This window comes from Eimeria tenella, genomic scaffold, assembly GCF_000499545.2.
Source record: "Eimeria tenella Houghton genomic scaffold, Eth_scaff91, whole genome shotgun sequence".
In the NCBI taxonomy this organism is placed as follows: domain Eukaryota; phylum Apicomplexa; class Conoidasida; order Eucoccidiorida; family Eimeriidae; genus Eimeria; species Eimeria tenella.
Window position 1 is genome coordinate 47,403 of NW_013543467.1, and position 26,902 is coordinate 74,304.

General features: G+C 48.9%; 4 protein-coding genes across 4 annotated transcripts; 1 reads left to right on the top strand and 3 right to left on the bottom strand.

The window, feature by feature from the left end:
- Window positions 1–132: 132 nt before the first annotated feature.
- On the bottom strand, window positions 133–447 carry ETH_00000745 (uncharacterized protein; the record flags this gene model as incomplete). Its single annotated transcript, XM_013378632.1, has 1 exon — window positions 133–447. The coding sequence occupies one exon, from the start codon at window positions 445–447 to the stop codon at window positions 133–135; it is 315 nt and encodes a 104-aa protein (XP_013234086.1).
- Window positions 448–854: 407 nt separating this feature from the next.
- ETH_00000750 (uncharacterized protein) lies at window positions 855–1,409 on the bottom strand (the record flags this gene model as incomplete). Its single annotated transcript, XM_013378633.1, has 1 exon — window positions 855–1,409. The coding sequence occupies one exon, from the start codon at window positions 1,407–1,409 to the stop codon at window positions 855–857; it is 555 nt and encodes a 184-aa protein (XP_013234087.1).
- Window positions 1,410–6,634: 5,225 nt separating this feature from the next.
- Window positions 6,635–9,687, bottom strand: ETH_00000755 (uncharacterized protein; the record flags this gene model as incomplete). Its single annotated transcript, XM_013378634.1, has 3 exons — window positions 6,635–7,752; window positions 8,120–8,521; window positions 8,934–9,687. The coding sequence occupies 3 exons, from the start codon at window positions 9,685–9,687 to the stop codon at window positions 6,635–6,637; spliced, it is 2,274 nt and encodes a 757-aa protein (XP_013234088.1).
- Window positions 9,688–12,825: 3,138 nt separating this feature from the next.
- Window positions 12,826–13,954, top strand: ETH_00000760 (pyrazinamidase/nicotinamidase, putative; the record flags this gene model as incomplete). The annotated part of the gene is made up of 2 exons (XM_013378635.1): window positions 12,826–13,500; window positions 13,640–13,954. 2 exons carry the CDS (start codon window positions 12,826–12,828, stop codon window positions 13,952–13,954), a joined length of 990 nt encoding a protein of 329 aa, XP_013234089.1.
- Window positions 13,955–26,902: the final 12,948 nt, after the last annotated feature.

The window sequence follows — 26,902 nt, forward strand, 5'->3', positions numbered from 1 at the left end:
CAGCTTCCCGCTTTCAGCTGTAGGCGTTCTACCGCCCCTGGGCTAATGAAGCTCCTAGAGGCGCCCGTATCTAGAAGAGCTTCGCACTGGCTGCCGGTCACTTCGACTCTTAATACGGCGGTCATACCCACACTACAGAGTCCCCTTGGAAGTGGTGTTTTCCTGCGTCCTCTGCTCGCGCCACCACTGTGGTTCTTTAGTGCTCATGTCCTGCGTACGGTCCCCTTCAGTTGCGGCGTCGTTTAGCTCGCCCCTGTGGTCCCGTTTACGCCTAGACCCTTCCTCAATTAGCAACGTAGTCCCGGCGTGGGACTGGTCTGCCGAGGGTTGCTGGATCTCCCCCATGTCCGGACCCTCGGCACGCTCCTGCTCCTCCCGACTAAGCAACCTCTTGCCCCAATCTGGGGAGACTGGAATGGAGTTAGGCCCTGACGCTACTGCGCACATCGCACCCTTACCATTCCTAGACCGCCTAGCACGCTCGTCTCCCTTAACGGCTAGGTTCGTCCGTTTAAATGCCCCGATTGGTCAACGTTGGGCTGCATTGGCTGCTGTCTGCGCTGCCTGACGGGCTCTGCTCTGGGTCGAGCCGACGTGGGACAGTCTCTAGCGTAGTGATCCCGGCCCCCACACCTGGAGCACGTTTCCCCAATCCGTCGCGTCGCTCCATTGCGGAGCGGACAGTCCCTGCTCACATGTCCCCTTCCGCCGCACGCGTAACAGCGTGAGTCCGTAGTGTCATTCCGTCTGTTTCCCCTGCTCTCTCGTTCGCGTTGTAGACCCGGCTCTTGCCCCCCGTTAGCCCATCTACGCTTGGCATCCTCTAAGTCCTGCTGGAATTGGAGGCGGTCTTCTCATGAATCCCTCCACGGTGCCGCCGTGGTAGCCAGTGCTGCGGCTGCTTCCTGCCAGTCCGCGAATTTCCTTGTTCCCCCTTGAGTTATCTCTCGGTATATTTCTACCGGCAGGTTGGCCAAATAGTAACCCACCAACAGGTCTGGTGCTATGGATACCCCTTGGGCCACGATAGTCGCAAAACGCGCAGAGTATGCGTGGTGATCACCCCGCCATACATTCTCCGCTATCATGACTTTCATCCGTTCCTTTGTCATGTTACAGAATTGCGCACAGAATCGCTGTCTCAGTTGCTCCCAATCAGTCAGGGGTACTCCCGTGCGACACAGATACAACCAGTAACCCAAGGCGTCGCCCGTCAGATATCTTTTGAGTTCTTCTCCCCACTGCCGCTCTTCCAGCCCTCGTTCAATGAAATCTAACTCCACAAGGTCAAGGAAATTCCTCATGTTCTTGCCGTCCTCGTACCCAACGGACCTCTGGGACGTATGCACTAACCCCAGTGCCATCTGAGAGGCGAATTGCCGAAAGAACTCGGCCATTCCCGGTTCCATCCTAGCTTGATTCATTTTGGGTTCCTTGCGTCCTCCAACGTCGCGGTCCCGATTTCTCGGTATCGGTCGGCCGACCCCTGCGATGGGCTGGCCGATGTCGCGACTGGGTTCTGTTCGTTTCGACTCAATAGGGTGCCCCGCGGTTTCTTTACTTTATACGACTGTATTCGGCATTCCTGCGTTCGGTTCTGGTGGAGGTTGTACCACTTTTCCGTTGCGTAGGTGCATGTCCATCCCCCTTTTCACTTAGGTGCGGAGGTCACTTCGGATTTTGCGAGAAAGAAGGAAAGGATCTTCCCCTTTAAAGCAAGCTCGATAATTTCCCCAATTTATGTTAATTGTATTTTCCGGAACAGCCCCCAAATGTAGTGAACAGCTGGCCTACACTGTTACTACGTATGGTCCCTGGGCTAGTCTAAGTGCACACTCTGCATCTACTATCTAAAATCCATGATTCTCGCCAAGTACTGCTGTATACCCTAAATGGCCATATACAACTGAGTTCATATTATTGAGAGGTGACAAAAACCCAAAATAATAGAACTGACTGTTGACCCTCGCTGAGGGTCAGTGCCTGAGTCACGGCACCAACCTCGCATCCAGCCCCATACCCGGTGCTGGCTAGCGAGCACTCTATTCCCTTTTATGATTTCCTAATATCCAGTGGTGCCTTATGCCTTAAAATATTCTATATTATTCATGCCCTTTCGCGTTACTAAGCCTCGAGGGGTGGCGACGAAGGTCAATTGTAGTGCCTGGCACCACATATCCCCACCGGACCACAAATGCAAGAACGATAAAAAACGACTCATATAAGAAATATGCTTTTGAGAACTTGAAACAAAATAGTTTTTCTCATAAATTGGTAGACGCTACGCGATAGATGTGCCGGTAATAGAGAAGATTTCATTGGATAACAGAGTTCAGGGTTGTGCAGCAACGTAGACTCTGTTGAGAGCGCAGTGTACCGGGTCATGCTTAGCGGAACTTGGTTAATGTGACAATGACATAACTTAGAAACGCTCCTTAAAAATATTAATTAGCTCTGGGTAGCAAATTACTTCGTGATAGGTGGTGTTATAGTGCCCAGAGCCAATAAGAAGCCAAGAGACCCGCTCAAGCTTGTCATATGGGGATGCAAGCAGAGTAGCAGCGAACGCTAGAATGCATATGCTGAAAGGTACATCTGCACTACTAATATTATGTATTGTGTTCTTCATGAACGCAGATATATTTTGAAGTCTTTTCAAGTATCAGCACTTGGGTCAAGGTTTATTCGTTGCAATAACCCTTGCTTGCACGTGCCTCTTTCGAGGGTAAGACGCAGTGGGAGAAACAAACTTTTGCAGCAGTTCTGAACTGTAAATTTATTCTTTACGAAAATTTGAGCCAAGTGTTAAACATATACCACACGGAGCTCTGTACACTGGTACGAAGGATGCCGTTCGAAAGTAGGGAAGATGCTGCACCTATTCCTTAACTGGATAGGCGATACGAGAAAATCTTGAAGCCGAGTAGAGCTTTTTTCTAACATCAAAGTCTGGAAAAGCTGTTTGGTTTTTGCATTCAAAACTTTATATACGCATTCAGAAGTAGCACCACCTGATAGAGTTTGGTGGCCCCAAGAGACCTGAAGTTGCTGCCAACGGTAGATTCGATTCGTCTGGATGATATTTTCAACATGCCAGAGGGCATTATATACAGGTGGGCTACTAAGAGAGACATGATGCGGTTAAGGAAAGACGAAACCCGCGCGCTGCTTACCCTCATAGAGGACAGTTTCCCGCCTTTTGTCAGTGTTGTGCATCCAATGGTTACAGTGTGGTTTGTTGCCCTTGACAGTAGTCAAGATAGTGTCTTTTCTCACGTGTTGGTTAAAAGATGTTGCGTAGGAGATGCCGACAGAACATGATGGGCTTCGACAGCTCCTTCAAAAGCCAGAGGGTAACCGACAGCTCACTAGTAAAAGTTGTAAGGAGCAGCAGACACCAAGTGCGTGTATTTCACCGGTATTTAGGGGCTACATTCACTAGGTAAGAGGATTTAGTACTAAATTTGAGCTAGAGTTGCCGTTACGCCAACAGATACAGCCTTATTACTTTGATCCCTGCCGGCCACATTGGAGAGCACGCTACACAGGACCTAGGGAGGTTGGACGACCAGTTCGTGAAACCTTCTCCCCAAAACACGCCTGGTGTTTTCCGGAAAATTTGGAATATTGTAGAGCTACTACTTTGACTAGAAGGAGCGTTATGATGCCTGTAGCCTACTGTATCGCGATGAGGAATTCTGGGACCCCCGAGAGGAAACATTTACGCTGCAAAGAAAACTAAAAAAAGACACTGTACGAAGGCATAGGAAATACAACGAAAAACCGCGATCAAGTCGGAAAGTTGAGTGCTAACGCTATGCTACTCTGGTAAACTTTGGAGATCCCCCGTTCCGTTTATAACGGCCCCGTAAAGGCATTATTAGCTGCATACGCTGCCAGAGCAATACATGTGTACTGTTGGCGACTAAGTAATAAGCCAGCAACCCTATCTACGGATGCCATGCGCTATGAAGTCTACTGAATTGCCCAGCCACATATACCACCTGGTCCTCCTGAAAGATAAATGCAACGCATCGAACCGGATCCTACACGCAACCATCTATACGTCTACCTTCTCACTCACAATTTCGCCATAGAGGTGGTGCGTGCTCAGAGAATAATATTCACGACACCCAGTTTCTCAAGGCATCCTATATCATTGTAGTGCAGTTCGGCAGGCACATCAGATGAAGCCGACAACCTGAGCTTTAAGTCGTGTCCAGATCACAGATTATGATCTGGCCAAACAATGAGATGGCTAAAGTTAATCTGCCATGATATTCAATCTTTACTTTCTTGCCGACTTCACTGGTAGCTGCTAACATACTGAACTGCTCAGTCCCACCAGGCCGCTACGCGCACCGAGGAGCACCCAAGAGCTCGCCTTCGCAAAGCGCTTCCAGAACGTAGTTTTTGATTGATTGAATGTTTATTCTCTGTGTGCATAAATAGAAGTGCAGGTTAAGCACGGCAGAGCATCAATTTGCTGCCCATCATACCGACTCACAGTGACTGCTGGCCCCCAGAGTGTCGAAGTGCAGCGAAGGAATAAGTTGAAGCATTCTCTTCAAGGCTTTTGATGTGCCATATACCAGAAATTTGAGTTTATAGGTAAGTCTCATTTATCAAGATACTGGCAGGCTTCCTTCCGTTTACCCGCCTGAGTGGAACCCTTCTGAAGTTCTATTCCAAGCTTGTCGTGGTAGTTCGTTACGTGGCTTTCAATATGCGGTCTCAGAGTGTCTTTTCATGATTCTGCTTGTCTGCTTAGTGTATAAGTAGTTTCGCTCTCGGTATAAATTGGAGTTTTATGCGCCCCTAACTTAGCCCGGTAACGTGCAGACCGCTGGCGATGTCGCGTGAATGGCATGGTTAAACGGATAGATTTTCACCATGTAGCTTCTTCTGGTCATTTGCGACTTGGATTTGTTCAAGTTTTTTTTTGTAGCTCGTGAAATGCACGTTTGTAGAACGGCCGTCTATGGTCTCGCTGCATGTGACCGGTGAATGTTTTGTCATCTAAAAGCTACTCTTGCAGTGAGCCATGTACCAAGGATAATTCGCGTTTTTCACGAAGGCTTAGGTCAAATATGCCTTCACTGTGTTGTGTCTGGACAGAGCTTTAGGAGGGGCCCGGTGTAGTGAACCTTCTGGATCCTGTGAAATCCTAGAAAATGTGGGATAGGAAGTTCGTCATACGCAACGCGGACATGCCCGACGAAATGCAGCAAGATGCAATCGATTGCGCCAACCAAGCACTCGAGAGATACAACGTAGAAAAGGACATAGCGGCGCACATAAAGAAAGAGTTCGACAGGAAGCACAATCCTACGTGGCATTGCGTTGTGGGACGGAACTTCGGCTCCTACGTGACTCATGAGACTCACAATTTCATTTACTTTTACATTGGACAGGTTGCGGTTCTTTTATTTAAGTCGGGATGATCACATGTTACGTCGCCGCTCTCCTCGTATCCCCTCCTAGAAGACGGGAGGAAGTACACCAACAAAAGCGGCCGGGAGTTCGCTTCCTTGTCTCTCTGTAGATGTCTTTCATCACCATTTCCTCTCCTGTCTGGTTTCCCCGCTATGATGCTATGACCAGGTCTACTCAATGAAAGAGAAACAGATTAGGCGCAATTTGACGTAGTTGAGGTGGTGGCGAGAACCGTCAGACATATATTTCATACGCCTGGAAGTACATGGCTATGCGTGCAGTTTTGTAGACAGTGGAGTGATTTTTCGTGTAGTCGCCCACCTTGCAGTTCTGCAGAGAGGGGAGAGAATCATATGAGGCGGCACGATACCGGTGCAAGGACTACGCGTAGGGACAGGGTTGGCAGTTTGTCCCCCAAACTTCCTTGTCTCTGTTAAAAACGCTTTTTTTTCCTTTGTCCACCGTTTGCATGGAGCGCACGCCAGGGAGTAGACAAATCTAGTGCAACGACTGTTGCAAAGTTGGTAAAAATTCGGTCTGGCAGAGCGACCCGTAGCAAGGGAAGGATGATTAGCACCTATCTGAGAGTCACTAAAGTTCGTAGGAACCTGGGAATTTTTAAGGATCACGGACTCACCAGACCAAACAGAGAGAACTTCTGTGGTGGTTGCTGATCGTGCACTTCGGCGAATCGCAACACCCCACCTCGGCGGCACATTAAACTGGCACCGCTGTCTCCCTTCGGATAACTTCGATGGTAGGAGGATTGGGCATTAAACAGCACTGGATATGCCCATAGTTGGCTTCTATTGTGGCAGGACTCCGATGATAGGGGGAATGGGCATTAAACGTCACCGGTCATATCCATAGTTGGCCTCTAATGGCTGTCTCCCCAAGCTTTCGCGATGGGATAGCGTAGCAGTCTACCCTTGGAAGCATTTCGGGGAGTGTGTTCAGAGGCAAGGGTTGTGAATCAGCATTGAGGGGAGAGTGCTACAAAGGCAACGGTTCTGAATCAGCTGTAAAGAGCTAGAGCGGCATCGTAACTATAGTTACTACTGAGTACATGAAACTGTCCCCGAAGCCGCAGTAAACACACGCTAACAGTGTGAGAAGTACAACAATTATTCTGTCTGGCAAGTGCAAATGTCGGCTCTCATTTCACACTTAAAAAAAGCGAGCACATCGTAGTGACTGGTTAAACCGAGTCAGTTCCCACGGTTGCCGGCAAGACGACCTTCGTTACTACATGTTCTTCGGTCTTTGCCGTGGGCCTTTCGCCAAAAGAAGCACCAAAGGGAGAATTCTTAGTTTCGGGTTTCTCGATTGGGTCCAAGAAAATAGCGATTTCGCTACTTGTGGAGTGAGAAAGGCGTGCAGCTCTCCTTTCTCTCAGCATATCCGCGACAGTGCGTCCATTAAAATTGCCAATCATTTTTGCAACGATAAACGAAGCAACCATCAATGCCACTGTTGTGCCAACATCGACTAATATATTCCCAACTGCGATATGTCGCAGCTCGCGATGGTGTGGCTCTGCTACTTTCTGCCAGAGAAGCTGTAAATACGTAATGTTCACATCGTGTTCCCTCTCCTCCTTGCTAAATTCTTCAACCCCCGACGCTGAATTTGCACCAGTGCACTTCGATGTTTTATCGTGTAACCCACCGCTAAGGAGGGCCCTCGTTGCTTCTCCACTCTTGCTTCCCTCGTTTGGGTCCGCACTTTTATCCTCTGAGTTATGGCCTGCTCCACCTGATTCTACGCTGCTTTGTTTAAAGCTTTCTCCCTCAGAGGACGGAACTCGCTGAAAGGGGTGAAACTTCCCGCCCATGTCCGTGAAAGTAAACACCAGCTCCAAATCATCTTCAAACAAAAGGCCTAGGCGAAGGCGTCGTCTGAAGCTGAGACTAGATACCGGGACACGTACTACAAGGGTGGAATCACTCTCTTCAAATATTAATTCCCCACTGTATCGAGCAACGCTTTGTGCACCCCGCGCATACATCTGGAGCAATTCAGAAGATAGCTCACTCAAAAGCTCCTCTTGTTTTGCCGTCCACACATGCTTACTCAGTTGCAATACTTTCCTCAAATATCCAGCTGTCTTTGCAGTACCCGTTGAAACGGTTAAATCCCAACTTCTTCTTATATTAAAAAGCGACAGTTCCGCGACAAGGCTGTCCGCCCTCTCCGCTGTGCTGTCACTAGAATGTATAAGAGAATGGAACGCCGCACTGATCCTCATAGCTGGAATTGCGGCCAGTGCCAAACTGATAGCCCCGCGACGGACAACGTTTAAACCATTCATCGCCACTGCAAGAGCATCCGAACACTCACACAGCAACTCTTACTGACCACGGACAACCTCTACAGCCACGAAATCGTCAGACAGTAATGAGGTCAAAGTAAAGTGAGCAATTCAATAGCAGCATAATCAAAAGTGATTAGAGAAAGTTATGGACACATGCATGAAGCCCTACAGAATTGAACTCTGTGCAGGGAGAAATCCCTACAAAAAAGAAAAGCAAGTTGAAACAAATGCTACAAAGAAGACAACTGCATAAATGTGGAAGAAGATAGCCACTAACAAAAAGCGCAAGAGAGAAACACGGCCATACGTGAATCGAGGAGTTGATACACGTAAATGCAGTGTATAGAGCTCTCGATTGCCACTGCTCACGTTCTCGTTTACTTCGATTACTTATATTTGGAAGACAGTCTAGCAAAACGGGATCGTCAGCCCTCCTGCCTCTCTTTAGTCGGCAACGTCCAACAGATAATGCCTCAAAAGCTGCATCACGCTGGAATGTGGCCCATTCTCCCGGCTTATCCTTTTCTGTACTTTCAGTTTCGTCCTCACTTGCGCTCTGCCATTGTCGCTGTGTGTGTAACTCTGCCAGCTCCAACAGCAGCCACTGCTCAGTTGAGAGCTTTCCACTGTTGAAAGGCAACACGCGGCGAGGAGGAAGCGTGACGCAAAGGTTGTCCTTCAGGTGCAGACGGACTCCAACACCCATGGGCCGCAAAACATCGCGATAGAATTCCACATCCACTTCGACAGACCAAGGACCAGGCAGAAACTCTGGCGGCACAAAAGAAGCTGGAAAGAGGTGAACTCCATTCCCAGCAGTTACAATAGCGTAACTGTACAAGTAGACAACAAATTTACATGCAATCTAATTCGCGCACCGGCTGAAAAGTGGACAAGGCACGAACAAAAGTCATGCACAGAAGTACGGCGCTCTGCCAAGTGCTCAGAATACACGTGGTCTTAAGAATGAATAAAAGAGTTGCAAATAGTAAATACCCTCCTTCATTGTAGGCCCCTCGAAGCGCCATCTACTGCATACCGAAATAATGGAAGATAAAACTTCAGAAGCTGCAAGTGTGCTACAATCACTACATCCATTTTTCTCCTTCGGAGGCTCGGAGGACCATGCGAGTTGTGGGGAAACAATAGTTTTGCGGTAACTTCAAGTTGTAATCAGACTTACCGGCATACTGTTCCTCGTCGTCAGTGTGTGCGGCAAAAATCAGCGGTTCTCCCTTCTCCAGGCAAACAATTGTGGCTTTGTCACCTCGTTTTGGAATCCATCCTCCCCGCACATAATTAGCCAACTGTTCCAGGCGTAGCGACATCACCGTCGGCATACTGGAAACGGCGGCGGGGACAGCACCGCTGTAATTCAACTGCACGACAAAATAACTCGAACCTGAGCCAGTTTCCTTGGCCTCTATTCCTGCCACTTCAACGTCTAAGAACCATGGAGCTGCCGTGCACTGAGCGTAAGTCAAGTGCGAGGCTGCTGATGGCTTGCTGCCTCCCATAACGGCAACGCCGAACTCTTTGTTTAGAGACGAACAGCGTCCATTGCCCGTCCGCTGAGTCGGCTTGGGTTGTGGCAGTGGGGTTGGGTGTCTGGAGAATCCCATTGAGTTCTTTAAAACGGGCCCACTGGACCACGTTGTAGCTCGGTTTGCTCTGAACTTTTCAACGTCTATCCAGTAATGGCACTCCCTTCTACCTATCTCCGACACAATATCTTCAGCGTATGCACTAAGCAAACTGGAGAACTCCGCGCTCTCCAAAACGTTTGAAGGAACGGGCATCAACTTCGCCATACCCACGGTGCTGCCTCCCCTAAGAAGGGTCGTTGCCTCCATCATTTGCTGTTCTCTCAAGTCTACGGGTCGAACTGATGGCAGTTGGGCGATGAACAACAGAAATAGAATATACTCACGACGCATCGTCGCTGCAACAGCTGTCCTGACATCCCGTCCAGGGTATACAGCCAGAGCCAGGACAATTCAGGTGGCACACTTGACAAGTCACCGAAAAGCGGGCGACCTGCCCGAGATGTGGTGAGCGTTCGTGGGTGGCAGTCGCGAGTCCCAAGACGCAAGCAGCAAGTCCCTCCACCCTAGGCTGCCCTGACTATCTCCACAGATTAGGTCTCTTTTCTTCTCTGCTGTTCTTCGTTTAACAACATGTATGCACGACTGTCACAACCTCAACAACTGCTATTCCCATGCTACACAGACAGGCCCCTTCGTGCTGCCCTGAGGGCTAGGAAGCATACAAAGCTTCATTAGTTACCAAAGAAGATATTACAAAGAATGTAACTGGTACTGCCAAGACCAATGGTGATAAAGCCACGCGTCGAGTATGCAGCTATGGCATCGCTGACGCGTCAGCGGCCACTTCCCTACAGCATCCCTTAATGAGCTACAACGAGCTCGAACTTCTGTGAAATGGTGCGAAAATACTATGACTCAAGTGAACAAGCCCGCATGCATTAGAAGTAGAAGAATCATCTGCCGTTGAGTGGATAAGTCAACGAAGCGACTAGGAAACCTCTTCTCAGGGCCTGTTCAGGTGATCGGTTGAGGTCGCTTTGGTGATGCAGCAGCTTCAGGGCTACCTGCCGAAGAAATATATTGCCCCTCAACAGCCCAAAATATGATTACGAAATGGGATAGTTCCATGTGTTTTGCACAGGCGTAATATTAAATGGATGGCAGGAAGCCTTGAGGCGCAAAGACTTTGTGAGGAGTTGCCTACAAGAGATCATGACCGTGATCCTCACCGCGTAAAAATGTATGTGGCAGTTACTGCTTTAGCGCTCAAAAGCGTCTGGATATTCTTACAAAAAACTTCTTGTTGAAGGGGAGAATAAATGTGGCACCTGTGTAATGCCGGTAGCACGCTTCACGCTTCACTTCTTCGTTGACCATCAGTTAACAAGCGCGAACACAGTCGACGGCACTGGAACATCGTAGCACCTGCAGTCTTCTATAGTTCTGTCAAAGTTATACCATTTATATTCTTGTGAAGTCCTAGTAAAAATTGATCACTCTTGGGGGTAACTCTTTGTTCGATTATGTTTAGTGTGTCAGCTGCGCATCTTAGCATGGAAGGGCCGATGCACATCTCAAAGGCTTCTGTAGATTCACTGTCGGTTTAAACCTGTCCAACCGCTTTAATTTAAATCCAAGGATAAGGTTAAAGCTTAATTCTGTTCCAAATTTGCTCGCCTGGTGTCATACTCTACGTGAGGGTTCTGCAGCACTGGGGACACCGCGGGACTCTTCAAGGGAAGGACCTTTTGGAACCTAGAGCGGGTTGCAGGGAAAAATATTCCAGAAGATACATTTGCAGAAAGTCCCTCTCTATGGGGCAGCTGAGCTTGTGGTGAAGGCTTACGGTGAGCCGGGGTGGCAAAGAAGTAAGGAGGCTCCCCTAGCTTCCCCACACCGGGAAACAATAATCTCAACTAACCACGCAATCAGAAACATTCCTGGCAAACTCCCTAGGAATAAGCATGCTATTTTTCAAAACTGTTAGCGTATACTTGGCGAAATTCTTCAGCACATATTCAAATATGCAAGCCTGACGCCGCACATGCTGGAACGCGGCTGTTGCAATGGTAGGCGCGTTTTTTATCTCTGTTGTATTTATATAGCATGATCGGCATATCTTTCTGTCCACATCGAATATTTCTGAGGGCCCTCAATTTGGCAAGGGGGAGGTCGCTGTCGCATCCGTGAACCTCGTGCAAGGATGAACCGCCTACAGAGTTTTCACCTGCTTGCTTGGGTGCGTGCGGCATTCCATAATCTGCTCGTCACACGAAGACATTGCATGATGAGCTATGGCACGCAAATGACGCTCATTCTGAACTTAAAAGTGAGAGTCTTCTCGTGCTAACAGTGCTTGTCCCCTAGCCTTGCAGAAAAAACACGGAGGCTACGAGCCCTCTCTCAGCATATAGGTCATGACCAGAATTCAACATGTCATCATACTGTAATTCAGGCATCTTCCTACCGTCACGTACTCGTCTCATAGCAAATATAGAGCGTCAGCTCGAGTCAGCTACGGGCCATTGTTGTGGTGCGCAGCACTACGACGCCTCGCAGGAATAACTTTCAGAGCTTGTAAAATCTTTATCAATAAAGAACAACCATAATTGGAGTCGTTTCAGATAAAGAAAACTGGCAGATGCAGCCGACCAGCCCCAGTTTGCTCATCAACGAGACAGGTCTTGGGGCTAGCAATGGTAAATTATGGTGAGCACTTACATGCAAACCAAGAGACACACAGAAACTTCCTCCTTCTTTGAATGTAAAGATCGAGGGTGCCTCTATGGCCCAAGCGTGTGGGGGAAATAAAGCAATCCAAGCGCAAGTCCAGAGTACTCTGACCCACTAACGCTGGAAAGTCACGAAGAAACTCAGTCCCCCTAACAGAAATACTCGATGTGGACAGGAAGATATGACGATCATGCTATATAAATACAACAGAGGTAAAAAACGCGCCTACCATTGCAACAGCCGCGTTCCAGCATGTGCAGCGTCGGGCTTGCATATCTGAATATGTGCTGAAGAATTTCGCCAAGTATACGCTAACAGTTTTGAAAAATAGCATACTCTTATCATTTCTAGTTTGACACCGACGGAAGAGCCTTTAACGGTCAGCGTGTGCTGCCAAAGCAGCGAACGCACTGCAGCAGCGCTTGGGGCTTTAGGAAAGCGCATGCTGTTCGCAACAGACTCTTCTAAGGCAAAGTGGTGTTTTGTTTACAACAGGAAATCACGAGTGTATTAATTGGAGTATTTTGTTTCTTTAGTTAGGTGCGTGTGCGAAGCATAGCCTGCGCCGAAAGTCGAGTGGATGCTGTGATGCAGGAGCTGCAGCATCAACTCACGTTGAAACTTGTTGATGATCCCACAGAGCCTTCTCTAGACTCCTGGTTATGCCAGATATTCTAAGGTGCCGTTGTTTTCGATGTTGGAAAGGACAGCGACAACTAAGCTTCGTCTATCTTTCTTTGGGCTTCGTTTCTTAGTGTTTGGTATCTCTCACATCCTTTCATCTCAGCCGCAACCATGGTAAACTGCCAAGCGGGTAAAGGTGTGTGCTGTTTGCTCGTGACTGATGCCCAGAATGACTTCTGTGAGGGCGCCTTGGCAGCACCTGCGGGTCTGGCTGTAGTGCGGAGGATAGGTGAAGCGTTGTGCCATGCAAGAAAACAGGGCCAGAAAACAGCTGGACGCCATTCTAGCGGGGGGAGCTCGGCATGTGAATCAGGATGCATAAGCGAGGTTGATTGCTGTAAGGAAATAACGAGCAAGCAGATGTTGCAGGCAATTACATCTGGTTCCACAGATGCAAATGGGACTACACAGGAGGATATGTCAAGAAATTGGTGGGACATTGTCGTATTCTCCCTCGACTGGCACCCTTCTAACCACGTCTCATTTTTGAGCTCGCATTCGAAAGAATGCATTCGTAATATTTGCGCTTGTGGTAATGCCAGCCTGCCTAATGCTGCTGCGCAGCAAGCCGCGGGAGCAGCAGTCAAAAAAGCCATGACTTCCCTCGATCCGGACGCGAACTGGACTGTGGTCTCCTCGGCGTCGTCGTCTTCAAAGGCTTCGGCTGCTACAATCTGCCGTCTGTGGCCTCCTCACTGCGTGCAAGGCACGCATGGATCGAAACTCCATCGTGCTGTACATGCAAACTTGGGAGATTTCGTGGTTTTTAAGGGCAGTGACACTTCCGTAAGCCTTTACTGACCCTTGGATTGCATTTCTTGCATTCCTGGCAGCTAACATTAGGACAGTAAGCGGCCCCCCAGCCGGGTCCTGTGTATGTATACTTGCTCTGATGCCGGTTCTGTGCTGTGCGTATTTGAATCAGGCTGAATGCTTCTCCGCCTGTGGTGCTGAGAGCGCGCCAACTGGTTTAGTGCCGTTGCTGCGTTCAAAAGCAGTGGAAACGGTCGCAGTGTGTGGGTTTTGCCTGGAGTTTTGCGTCGCTGAAACTGCGGTCAGTTTGCGGGCTGCGGGTTTTCCGAATGTTGTCGTATTAACGGACCTGACTGCGGCAATATTTGAAAATAAGCAACGAGAAATCGTCGAGTACCTCAACTCACAGGGAGTCAGATGCGTGACTCTAGAAACGTTCACCAAGGAGCGAACCCTCCTTTCTACTGATTTGCCCTCCTCCGAATAAGACAGCTTTCTTTTAGGTAAGTTATTGGTGCCTTCGTTTGGGCAGGTGCTCCGCATGAGCGGAGCACCTGCCCAAACGCAGATGGTGTTGTTGTGGTGAAGTGGAAACTGCACAGATATAGGCGTCACTTCAATGCTTGCTTTGTGAGGCTTTCTTTTATTTCGCCGTTCGGTGCCAGTCTTTATTCGTATTCTCGCCTTTGTGCGGTCCAAATATGCTCTGTATTGTGCGCGGAGCCGGCTTGCTGGAGGAAGAACGATACAGTGTATCTCCTGAAGCTCAGACGGCTGGGCTTCTCAGTGGCGCTGCCCGATGTTCCAGACGTTTTTTTGAACATATTTCTGGCGACGTCTTCCTTTCACGCAGCTTCTTAATAGCTCTCCATCCTCCTTCTCTCTTCCCTTCGCTACTTCATGAAAACAAATTGTTCTTTCGAGCGCGCAGAGTTCCACTTTTGGTCGACTCTGTTTTTACGCTTGGCATGAGCTCAAAAAGACGGGAAGCAAGAAGCTCGCCTTGAACTATTGAGTCATTTCTGTTGAATTTGTGGTCGCGAAGCTCTGGAGTGCGTTACAATTCTATTAACGTGCTCCTTCACCCCGCGGCTCCCCACGTGTGCAATTCTACTGATGTGCTCCCTTATTCGTCGGTTCAACACGTGTTTCCTTGAATTAATTGCTTCATGACTGAACACCTATGATGAACTGTGGTTCATTATTCATAAGTGTGTATACGCTTGCGTCTCACGCACTGCCCCAAAAGAGCCTGATCCGCCGGTATCAGCAGCTGGAAAATATCAACTCTACAGCACCCGAAGACTCCAGCGCGACTGCGCGGCAGCCGCAGCCATAAGCTCCTATCCCTAGTGGATTTAGCGACATTACTAACGCCTTCTCTTGTCTCCATGGTAGAAACGGCGTCTAGTGAGACATTGTCTACAATGGTTTTCTCCTGCAACACATTGTGGTTTTCTGTTGCAACGAGTTCGCTGATCCGTAACTTTACTGTCCTGGTTGCTTTCTCTTCTAATGCCCCCTCCCAATAAAAGTGATAGAGACAGGGCTTCCCATTTGCCCGCAAACTTCAGTGATAGCTTAGCTTAGGTGCGCAGCACTCCGTGGGCCCTAAGTTGGCGCAGCTCGGGAAGCTGACGGGATCTCTCAGCGGCAGCTTCCGTACAGCAGGCGTGTCTCCCGTTTCAGCCTATCTTCCCCATTTGTAGGAGCCCTCGGTGTCGCGCAGTTCTGCGTCGTACGCTTGTGGATTTTCACACATACGCTCGGCTTGCATCATCATCATCCATTCGCAGTCGTCGAAGTGCACTCGCCTATCTCAGCTTCGGATTTGCTCCAGTAAATGCTGTATTCTAATTAACTTCCGAAACCCTTTCTTCAACTCCCAACAGAATTTAGTACGGCTGGTTGATCGTGGCATGTGCAAGCAGTTAGTTCTCAACACGCTTGACCAGAAGCCAGCGGGCCAGGCTCAGCAGGGTTCCCACAACTCGCTGCAGCTCCAACTTCACCACGGGCCACCCTTGTGCCACCAGTCGCCGTAAACTAAGCTTTGGCCTTGTAACTTACCAGGGTAACTAACTTTGTTTTCACAATCGGAGCACCCACTACGGCGGACAAGACCGAACCCGAATCGTTGCCAATTTGAGCCCTGGTAACACTGGACGTGATCTTCACAACACGAGCACGCACTCGATGCTGCTGTCCAGAGTCGTTTACTCCCTGCGCCGGACCTAGCTGACGAGTTGTCCCTCCACTGAGCTCACCCACATCGGAAACATGTAAGTCAAAGCTCGTTTATGGCGAAGGGCGTTGACAGCGTTGGGGCTTTGGATCCTAGCACTAAATCCTCGACTGTCGAACGCTGTCGAAAGCCGTGTGATTGGGCACCGAGCCTTATAAAGGACGAGCTGCAGAACGCTGGCAGCAACCCAAGCAGGCATAGTTCGTGATCTCCTTGAGCGTTCGTCGGAGTTCGATTTCTGCTCAGTCTTTTCATGCCTAGTTCCCTCGGTGGCATTGTTTCACAAAGCGTGATACCCTTTTCAACGCTACATAACCTCCGTTGTCTTTCATCGCATTGTTTCCCACTGCCGGAGCAACAATTGACTTGGGCTGATGGATGCGGTTTTATTTGCACCCCTTACCATTTTCCCCCAGGCCTTACACATGCTGAGTAACTAGGACCGTACTGTCACACCAACATGGCCAGTGAAAGTGTCACGCCAATATCGCCACTGAAAGACTTTACTTCTTTCTTGGCAGCATAAGCTGCTGCATTTGTCTTGTTATGGGGGCGCATTAGCGCCAGCCCAAGGCAGGGCTGTGGCCCTTCGGCACTGCAGACCAAGCTACATATCACTACGGTAATACTCCCATGATATAGCTCAGATGAAGTTTCAAGAGTTCACAAAAAGACGCACGGCATGGAGACGCTCTGTCCAAAGATACAGGTCTAATATCAACCAAGCCCCTTACAACGCTGGACAGACTCAAGATATACCACACTTTGACTGTTTTAGCACTTGCAGGAACAGCGCAGCCTGTTCTTCCAGGTAAAAGGAACCTTTATTGATTAAATGCTCGAGAAAATTTCCAAGTTCAGTGTATCAGGCATGCAGCACTTGTGGTCGTCACAACACTGCTGACACGGGGCTGCATGCTAAACGACAGTTGTTCTTTACGGGAGAGATATTGTCCTCATTTCATTGGAAGAAGCTTTTTTTCTATGTTCTTGAGCGTACGAAACAAATCATAAGCGAGCCCCCAAGAGCCTGGTGGTACTCTCGCACAGAAGACTGCGCAACCATCTGTTTGCCTTTTCTTTTGCTAAGCGGGTTTTCCTTCCGCCTTCAGGAGAAAAATGGCTGTTACTCCTTCAGGCAGATTTTTTCATGCACCCCTTTTCAGGGTGTTGAATACTCGGCGATTCTCTTCCCCTGCCTTGACGCATGCTGTAAAAACAGCAGTAAGCTCGGTTTCCTTGCCGTAGCAATGCTTGATGCCCGCTGTTAGACTCAGCCACTTTAGTTTCAGAAAAGTTGAACGAACAGGCATTCAGTTGCTTCATGTTTTTTGCCCGTTAGTGATTTCTTGTTAATGTTCTTGAAGTCCATAGGCCACGCCCAGCGGTAATGCGCTTCCATGCGTTTTTCTCTCCCATCAACGTGCAAGCCTACATCATACATTTCCATTTAAATTTTAAAGCCCCACCACAGCGTCTTGTAAAGGTGTCAATAAACAGATCGAAACTGACTGTAATCTTGCCGATTACGGTGCTCGCAATATCATACATTTGCCCGCATTTTACACATTGAGCATGCTTTTTGTTTGTGCTTTTGAGTCTGAGAGCCATACACCCTCATCTGCAGCACCTGTTCGGCAGACTGGAGGGACTCTGGCCTCTTCGTTCATCGCTCCTCTTGCTATCCCCGGAATAAGGAGGGCTCCACGGACACCCACACTTCCCGTTGAAAGTCCATTTATCAAATACGTGAGACGCGCTCAGACGAGCGAACACTGTGTTATTCGGCAATCGTTCCGCTAGCGTTGATTATTGAAGGACTTTGGCGTCCTCTCCAGTCTTCCTGCTGCATTGTCCTCTGCACCTCCACGGGTTTGCTGCTGGGCATCTGCCTGCCTCATGCCATGCCTGGCTTTTGTTGCTGCAATGCTTGTCCTTTTGCCGCAACACGTCTGCGAATGTGCTTGTCTTTTTTGTGGCTTCTCGCTTGCAACCAAGGTGTATCTGTGTATGCCTGTCTCACCTCTTGTGAGCAGAAGTATTTGACCTTGACCTGCTGCTTCTTCTCCATGTGAAGTGCCCGCGTATTTACCTGTCGCCATCCGGCCTGCCGGCTGTGAGGGTTCATTGTTATCGTGTCTTTATTTTAGTTCCAGTAGGTGGTACATATCTTACGGGAAAATACTTCCTACAGTACGACTTTCCTTTTTGCTTGTACATTGGCGCCAAAACTCGTGCTCGTCTCCTGTTCGTTTTGTGTCCAGTCAGGTCCCACATACGACAGACTGTTTCCTCTGGTGATCACAGCCGCATTCTTGCTCCCATTGTGTTTCATGACCAAGTATTTCTAGGAATCTGCAAAATTCTGAGCGTGTAGACGGCTTTTTTGAGTTCGGGTATTAGTGCTGCATACGGAACAACTTTTTTGCATTGCAAAACCTGAAAGACGGCCATTTTTCGAATAAAGCTCAGAAGGATGTTGGTCTTGCTGTCCTGCGTAAGTCAATGAGCAACGACATGTTCATGGGAACAGAATAGAAAGGAGACAGTCTCTTACAACTTGTCACTGGCTCGTCTTTTTCAGATCTGCCGTAACGTATGCTTTCTATTCGCAAGCGCAGCTGTGCATGTATTTGAGTACCTTTAGGTAGGTGTGCGCACGGCTACCGGGCAGGTTTACACGGCTGCCCTCAGATACAGACTTTTGCCCATTGGGTAACTGCTACGAGCATCTCGTCATGGGCCACTAGCTTCACACGAACTTCTGAGTGGACCGCACGCGCTCTATGTTTGCTTCATGCAGACATAGTTAAAGTACTATCCAAATGGTCCACTGCGTAGGTGGACGCGCCTTTTCGTATGTACCGCAGAGTAGCAGAGTACTGCTTGGCACAATAACATAACGTTAGCATGCGGCACCACACAGTTAGGTGAGCATAGTGTATTTTGTATCGGGAGCGCAGTTGGCAAATGCTGCGCAAGACTTTTCAAATGCAGAAGTGATTTAAATTGCTGCGCCGTAGGGTTGTTCCGTCAAATCGCAGCGAAGAGGCCACACGGACGCACCAGTGGCGCAATGGATAGCGCGCAGCCCTCCTAAGGCTGAGGTTGTGGGTTCGAGTCCCATCTGGTGTGCTCAGTGTAAGAAGCTATGTTCGATTATCACCGGGGTTGACGCTTTGCGCTTTGTCCCCTTTACTAACTTAACGTAGAGGGCCCGCCTAGTGATCAGCTGGGCTCCATATGAATTCCACACTTCTGTACGCAGCTTTTGCCCCAAAGTTGTACGTGAGGGTCTTCCAAGTTTTCGGCTCAGTTGCGGAATGCAACAATAGCATGAGTCCAGTCGGGAAGAGAATGCGTTGCAGCTTGTTAAACATGGCGAGTAGGCAGGACATGCATAGAGCTGCAAACTGGTCTCTTCGATCGCGGTTTACTACCTTCTCTAAAATGCACATTGCACAGCCAAGACTCAGGAACTCAAGGATTGGAAAGAGGACTCGTTCGCTGTAGTACATTTGGCAAGGTTTAGAACTTTGTGTCATCAGCTCTTTAGTCGAAATTCAGTGGGCAGACGCTGAAGCCGTTTGAATTTATCCCATGGACCCACCTGTGTTGAATCCCTCTCAATTTCGTTGCTCGGATCTATCGCGGTTAAAGGTGAAAGATAGCGAAAGTGAGCAGGCAGTCCTCAAATTGCGATTACGTGCAAGGCAGCCAACTGTGGAGGCCGCCATAGAGCTCGTCTCCCTTAAGCTTTTGGAGGGAACAGACTGATCCGGGCAATACAACCTCGTAACTACTATGATGGATGCTGTCTGTTGTTGCCTCTGCAGTACAAAGGTTTCGCCTGGTCTGCTGACGGATCAAATGCTGAGATAACCACAATCACTACGTCAAAAGTGGTTCGAACTTCCCGCACGCCCAATCGTTTATGCTCTCCCCATAAGCGCTCAAGGGGAACTCAGCACAGCTTTTCGATGTTTCACAGACTGGCTATCAAAGCCTGTGCAGTTAGGTAGTCTCGTTTGTGCTCCACAGTGATGATTGGTACTTTGCTGCAGCCACCTCTTGCCCCTTGAGGGGTAGCACTCGGAGCGAGAACTGAGGCTAACTCATGGAAGGAGCTCCAACCTTCTTTTAAATAATTAATTTCGTTGCTTCGACGCCTGTGTAAGAAGTCAGGTAGAATTGGAGGTAGAGTGAGCACCAAGACGTCTTGCTTTGCATGCTCAATCGGGAAATTCTGCAGGGAAATTTGGAAGAGTGAACTCGCAAATGTTCTGAATGCATGGGCTTCAGAGGAGCAGTTGGAGAGCGCGCAGCAGTCAACCGTGATCCCAGATAAAAGGAACGTTATTGACGTTATCCCGCGGCACCGAAATTAAGTTATCAAGTTCTCAAGCATGAGTATATACAAATTGGAAACTAGGGTTACGACCCTAATTTTGCATAGAGCTTGGTGAAGCATCAGGCACAACCACTTCCAGCGTGTAGCGTGCAGCACTATAATGTAGTTTAGTGCCATTCTATTCAGCATCTGTAGGTTGACGATGTAAGAGGAGAAACTTATCATGAAGAGGTACGCAGTGAAACGCTGTACTCCTTTGGATACTGGACGTAGGATGGTGTTATTCCGAATTTTTTTAGTGTATATAAACCGTCTTTAGTGAGCATCGTTGGGTATGCTGCTATCTGGCTCCAACGGGGAAGGCATGCACGAGAAAAGATGGGCTTAGCCATTGCAATCTGGGGGCATTTCAAAGGCCCAATTAGCATGGAAATCTCGGGAAGAACCTTGAACTTCGGAGCCTCTACTATCTAGCATTTTGCGGTGCGCCACCCACGCACCCGCGAAGCGAGCTCATGATCACAGCCTCTACGCTGCCTAGCGTTCCCGAGCCACTTCACGCAGGGCATGAGGAAGGCTGTCATCCCAATAGGGCTCGCCAAGACACCAACAAGACCATTTAGGCGAATGCATTTGGTAGACAGCAAGCAGAAGGCCCTCCACTAATCGAGCCTGCTGTCGAAATTGTTAGGTTGGAGCGGGAATTGGAGCAGCTGCAGAGCGTCTTCCTCCATTAAAGCATGTAGTGACAGACAATACCGATGTTTTGGCTGCCTCCACACGAAATATTCGCCATCGTGGGAACGTTTCTCCACGTAGCAGTGGTGCGATATACGGAGGTGGGATTGGACCATCGCTGCTCTGAGAGCCTTCCAGGGCGACATTTGAAACATTATGCTCTCATACAGCATTTACCTAAGGAACACTTTTGCGAACATGAAGCATTGAGCGCGGCATGCCACTACGTTCTTGCAGTACGATCGACATGTTGCAACCAGTCCGAGGCAACGGGACAACACAGAATAATCAGCCGACTTAGGGGGTGACTCAGAAGCCCGAAGCGGAGCTCGTTGAGTACTATTTGGCTAGCCTGCCACTCGTGCTGTGAAAGGTCCTGATACAAGGGGACAACATCAAGTTCAGGGATCGGCGAGAAGCAGCGGCAGAAATTGGAGCAGCGCAAGGCCCATGGAGACCCCAAAAGGAGCAAACGAGAAGGGCTGAATGTCATTGCCCTCTGCCTTTTCGCAACTGCTTAGAAGGTTCGCCGTGTCATGAATTAGCTTCCATTCTCGCTCCGAGTGCTACGCCACAAGGGGCAAGAGGTGGCTGCACCGAAGTACCACTCACAGTGCATCACTGTGGAGCACAAACGAGACTACCCAACTGCACAGGCTTTGAAAGCCAGCCTGCAAGACATCGAGAAGCTGTGCTGAGTCTCCCTTGAGCGCTTATGAGGGGAGCATAAACGATTGGGCGTGCGGGAAGTTCGAACCACTTTTGACGTAGTGATTGTGGTTATCTCAGCATTTGATCCGTCAGCAGACCAGGCGAAACCTTTGTACTGCAGAGGCAACAACAGACAGCATCCATCATAGTAGTTACGAGGTTGTATTGCCCGGATCAGTCTGTTCCCTCCAAAAGCTTAAGGGAGACGAGCTCTATGGCGGCCTCCACAGTTGGCTGCCTTGCACGTAATCGCAATTTGAGGACTGCCTGCTCACTTTCGCTATCTTTCACCTTTAACCGCGATAGATCCGAGCAACGAAATTGAGAGGGATTCAACACAGGTGGGTCCATGGGATGGAATCAAGCGGCTTCAGCGTCTGCCCACTGAATTTCGACTGAAGAGCTGACGACACAAAGTTGTAAACCTTGCCAAATGCGCTGCAGCGCTCAACGAGTCCTCTTTTGGATCTTTGAGTTCCTGAGTCTTGGCTGTGCGGGAATGTAGTAAACTGCGATCGAAGAGACCAGTTTGCAGCTCTATTTATACATGCATGTCCTGCCGACTTGTCAAATTTAACCAACTGCAACGCATTCTCTTCCCGACTAGACACATGCTGTTGTTGCATTCCGCAATGGAAGACTGTCACATACAACTTTGGGGCAAAAGCTGCGTACAGAAGTGTGGAATTCATATGGTTTGCGTCGCGTTTCGAATTCGAAATCGCACAAAATAATTGTAGATTGGACGCACTGCATTTTCGGGAAGGTGCTGCATATTGATCACTTGCTTGGACCTATTTTTCTGGTTACACGCTTGGCTGGAAGGAGCGAAAGCGTTGAGTGAAGAACATTATCTCATTTGATTCGTAAATGTCCGCAAGCTCACCGCCTCCGTAAAAATTGAAACACTGCACCGCGAAAAAGTAACGTAACACCTTTACCAAGTTCCAAAGCTATTTTTCCGCTGAAGAAAACACGCCATTCTTGTCGCTAGGTCGAAACGCTAAGCAGCTCCTACGCCTGATCTCCGAAAGACATACTACCTGAAACAAAGAAACCACATTCTACTTCTCGCTTCATGGAGAAACTACAACGACACAACACCAAAGCTGGTTTCAAAAACTTCACACGTGCTTGGAAGGTCCCGTTCAGGACGCAGTGCCAGTGCGATCCTTGCAGCTGCCTATAAACCGTAAAACGTGCCCTGAAACAAGCACGCACAACGCGCAAATGCAATGTTGATAATCTTGCATGCAGCAGCGTCCAGTGTCATATGCCCAGCTCAACACGCATGCCGAAGAACTATGCCATGTTGTTCCACGCTATGCACTATGCTCCATCCATCTGACCTCAGTCTGCACAGGACTTCTGCGCCCCATACAGGAGTAGCCCCAGGTGAGACTCAGCATGCATGAAGCGTTTCGCGCGTGTTAGAAACGCATCTTGATGCAACTAGCGGCTGCCAGATTCCCATTACAAGTTTGTCTGATCACTAGGCGGGCCTTCTACGTTAAGTTAGTAAAGGGGACAAAGCGCAAAGCGTCAACCGCGGTGATAATCGAACATAGCTTCCTACACTGAGCACACCAGATGGGACTCGAACCCACAACCTCAGCCTTAGGAGGGCTGCGCGCTATCCATTGCGCCACTGGTGCGTCCGTGTGGCCTCTTCGCTGCGATTTGACGGAACAACCCTACGGCGCAGCAATTTAAATCACTTCTGCATTTGAAAAGTCTTGCGCAGCATTTGCCAACTGCGCTCCCGATACAAAATACACTATGCTCACCTAACTGTGTGGTGCCGCATGCTAACGTTATGTTATTGTGCCAAGCAGTACTCTGCTACTCTGCGGTACATACGAAAGGGCGTGTCCAACTACGCAGTGGACCACTTGGATAGTACTTTAAATATGTCTGCATGAAGCAAACATAAAGCGCGGCAGAAGTAGCAAATGGGTGATACTGGAGTGCACCGAAACTGGAAAGATTACTTTTGGTTTGACTTTGGTCAGTGACACCTCTAAAAGACCCTGCGGCAGGGCTTTAAAGTTTAAGTGAAAGGGTACAAAGTAGGCTTGCATACTGACGAGAAAAAAAAAACGCCTAAGACAGTTTACCAGTGTTGCACGCCCTCTATGGGCTTCAGTAACACCAATGCGAATTCATAAACATGCAGAATGACGCTGTGGCGAGGCAAGCTGCTGATATTTTTCTCTGCATATTTAGTTTGTTCGTCTAATCCCGTGCTTCAAACGTCACTTGAGTTATTAAATAGATTATTATCAAGGTTTTCGGAGCATGTCAAGGCAGGGGAAGAAAGCGGCCGGATATGTAACGGCTTGAAGAGTCGTGCTCAGAAAACTCTGCATAGAGCAACAAAAGTCAACTTCCTCCTGAAGGCGAAAGGAAGACCCGCTTACCAAATGAAAAGTCAAACAAACGGCTGCACAGTCGTCTGTGAGAGAGTACCACCAATCCCTGGGGGGCTCGCTTATGGTTTCTCTAGACCGTGCGTCTTTTTGTGAACCCTTGAACCTTCATCTGAGTTACGTCACGGCAGGATGGCCGTAGCGATACGTAACAAGGGCTGCAGTGCCAACGTGCCCTCTGTCCTGTTATGGGGACGCATTAACGCCAGCCCAAGGCAGGGCTGGGGTTAAGGCGCCCCCATAACAGGGCAGATGCAACAGTTGTGCTGCCAAGAAACAAGGCTTTCAGTGGTGATATTGGCATGACACCTTCACTGGCCATGTTGGCGTGACACTTTCACTGGCCATATTGGCGTGACAGTAAGGTCCTAGTTACTCAGCATGGGAAAAAAGCTGGGGGAAAGTGGTAAGGGGTGCAAATAAAACCGCATCCATCAGCCCAAGTCAATTGTTGCTCCGGCAGTGGGAAACAGTGCGGTGAAAGACAACGGAGGATATATAGCATTGAAAAGGGTATCACGCTTTGTGAAACAATGCCACCGAGGAAACTAGGCATGAAGAGACTGAGCAGAAATCGAACTCCGACGAACGCTCAAGGAGATCACGAACTATGCCTGCTTGGGTTGCTGTTAGCGTTCTGCAGCTCGTCCTTTATAAGGCTCGGTGCCCAATCACACGGCTTTCGACAGCGTTCGACAGTCGAGGATTTAGTGCTAGGATCCAAAGCTCCAACGCTATCAACGCCCTTCGCCATAAACGAGCCTTGACTTACATGTTTCCGATGTGGGTGAGCTCAGTGGAGGGACAACTCGTCAGCTAGGTCCGGCGCAGGGAGTAAACGACTCTGGACAGCAGCATCGAGTGCGTGCTCGTGTTGTGAAGATCACGTCCAGTGTTACCAGGGCTCAAATTGGCAACGATTCGGGTTCGGTCTTGTCCGCCGTAGTGGGTGCTCCGATTGTGAAAACAAAGTTAGTTACGCTGGTAAGTTACAAGGCCAAAGCTTAGTTTACGGCGACTGGTGGCACAAGGGTGGCCCGTGGTGAAGTTGGAGCTGCAGCGAGTTGTGGGAACCCTGCTGAGCCTGGCCCGCTGGCTTCTGGTCAAGCGTGTTGAGAACTAACTGCTTGCACATGCCACGATCAACCAGCCGTACTAAATTCTGTTGGGAGTTGAAGAAAGGGTTTCGGAAGTTAATTAGAATACAGCATTTACTGGAGCAAATCCGAAGCTGAGATAGGCGAGTGCACTTCGACGACTGCGAATGGATGATGATGATGCAAGCCGAGCGTATGTGTGAAAATCCACAAGCGTACGACGCAGAACTGCGCGACACCGAGGGCTCCTACAAATGGGGAAGATAGGCTGAAACGGGAGACACGCCTGCTGTACGGAAGCTGCCGCTGAGAGATCCCGTCAGCTTCCCGAGCTGCGCCAACTTAGGGCCCACGGAGTGCTGCGCACCTAAGCTAAGCTATCACTGAAGTTTGCGGGCAAATGGGAAGCCCTGTCTCTATCACTTTTATTGGGAGGGGGCATTAGAAGAGAAAGCAACCGGGACAGTAAAGTTACCGGATCAGCGAACTCGTTGCAGCAGAAAACCACTGTAGACAATGTGTTGCAGGAAAAAAACCACTGTAGACAATGTCTCACTGGACGCCGTTTCTATCATGGAGACAAGAGAAGGCGTTAGTAATGTCGCTAAATCCACTAGGGATAGGAGCTTATGGCTGCGGCTGCCGCGCAGTCGCGCTGGAGTCTTCGGGTGCTGTAGAGTTGATATTTTCCAGCTGCTGATACCGGCGGATCAAGCTGTCTTCGGGTAGTGCGTGAGGCGCAAGCGTATACACATTTATGAATATTGAACCCCCGCACATCATAGGTGTTCAGTCACGAAGTAATTAGTGCAAGGAAACACATGGGGATCCGAGGATTAGAGGAGCACTAGTAGAATTGCAAAGTAGTCAGAAGCTTTTTGATCATGAACTCACCACTAATGACTCAGTAGTTCAAGGCGAGCGTACTAATTTCGCCGTGATCTGATTCTAGACGTAGAAAACTGAAAGTCAGGAAAAATCAGGTTTGCGGCACGCATGAAAGAACCATTATGGCGAGGGGAAAAAAGAGCTAGAGATATGACAAAAAAGCATATATTAACTACAAACTGGGACGTTTCGAGCAACGTGAGCGGGAAATGAATTTATTCAAAGCCCCCCAAATTTTACGATAGCCTGGACCATTGCTGTGGGGAGGAACTACGGGCGTTTTCTTTCTTGCGCACTCCTTGGGTGGGTAGCGCGCAGCTATGCTTATTATAGCATGGGCCTCAAATATTATCAGGTTCCTACTGTTGCTGGACAAGGAAACAGTATATAGAGTTTCATGCTTCCTGTTTTGGTGTATGCAACAAATTTTCTCTTCCATAGCAGACTGTCCCGTTGCTGATACCTAAAAGCCGGCTCGTGTCATTCTGAGGTCGAGTAAGTCTCATGGTTTGGTCCCTCATCTTTAGTTGATCACTATTCAGAGCGTAGTCGCAACGCCTAGACCAATTTTGCAATGAACGAAAACACCACAGGGGAATTCGTCAGTTTAGGAGTAAATCTAATAATTCTCAGCAAATCAGGCAATTCGACGAAAGAATATGGAGCAAAATATATACTTGCATTTTAGAACATTGAACGGTACTTCTGTGAATACGCGGGGAAGTGCGCTTGTATGAAGCAAAATATATGCTTGCATTTAAGAACATTGAAAGGTACTTGTGCGAATACCTTTTATGTCGCAGGCGAACAGGTAACGGCGGGGCTCTAGGGCTATGCGTCCTTCCTTTTGCCTGCTGCTCTTCAATTATGCAACAGTACACTGCACGGCATCAATTAATTTTAGGGAACACAAATCGTGTGTAATTCGCAGACTCGTGCGACTCTCTGTAGCACCGCGGTCCCGTGCCCGTCCTAG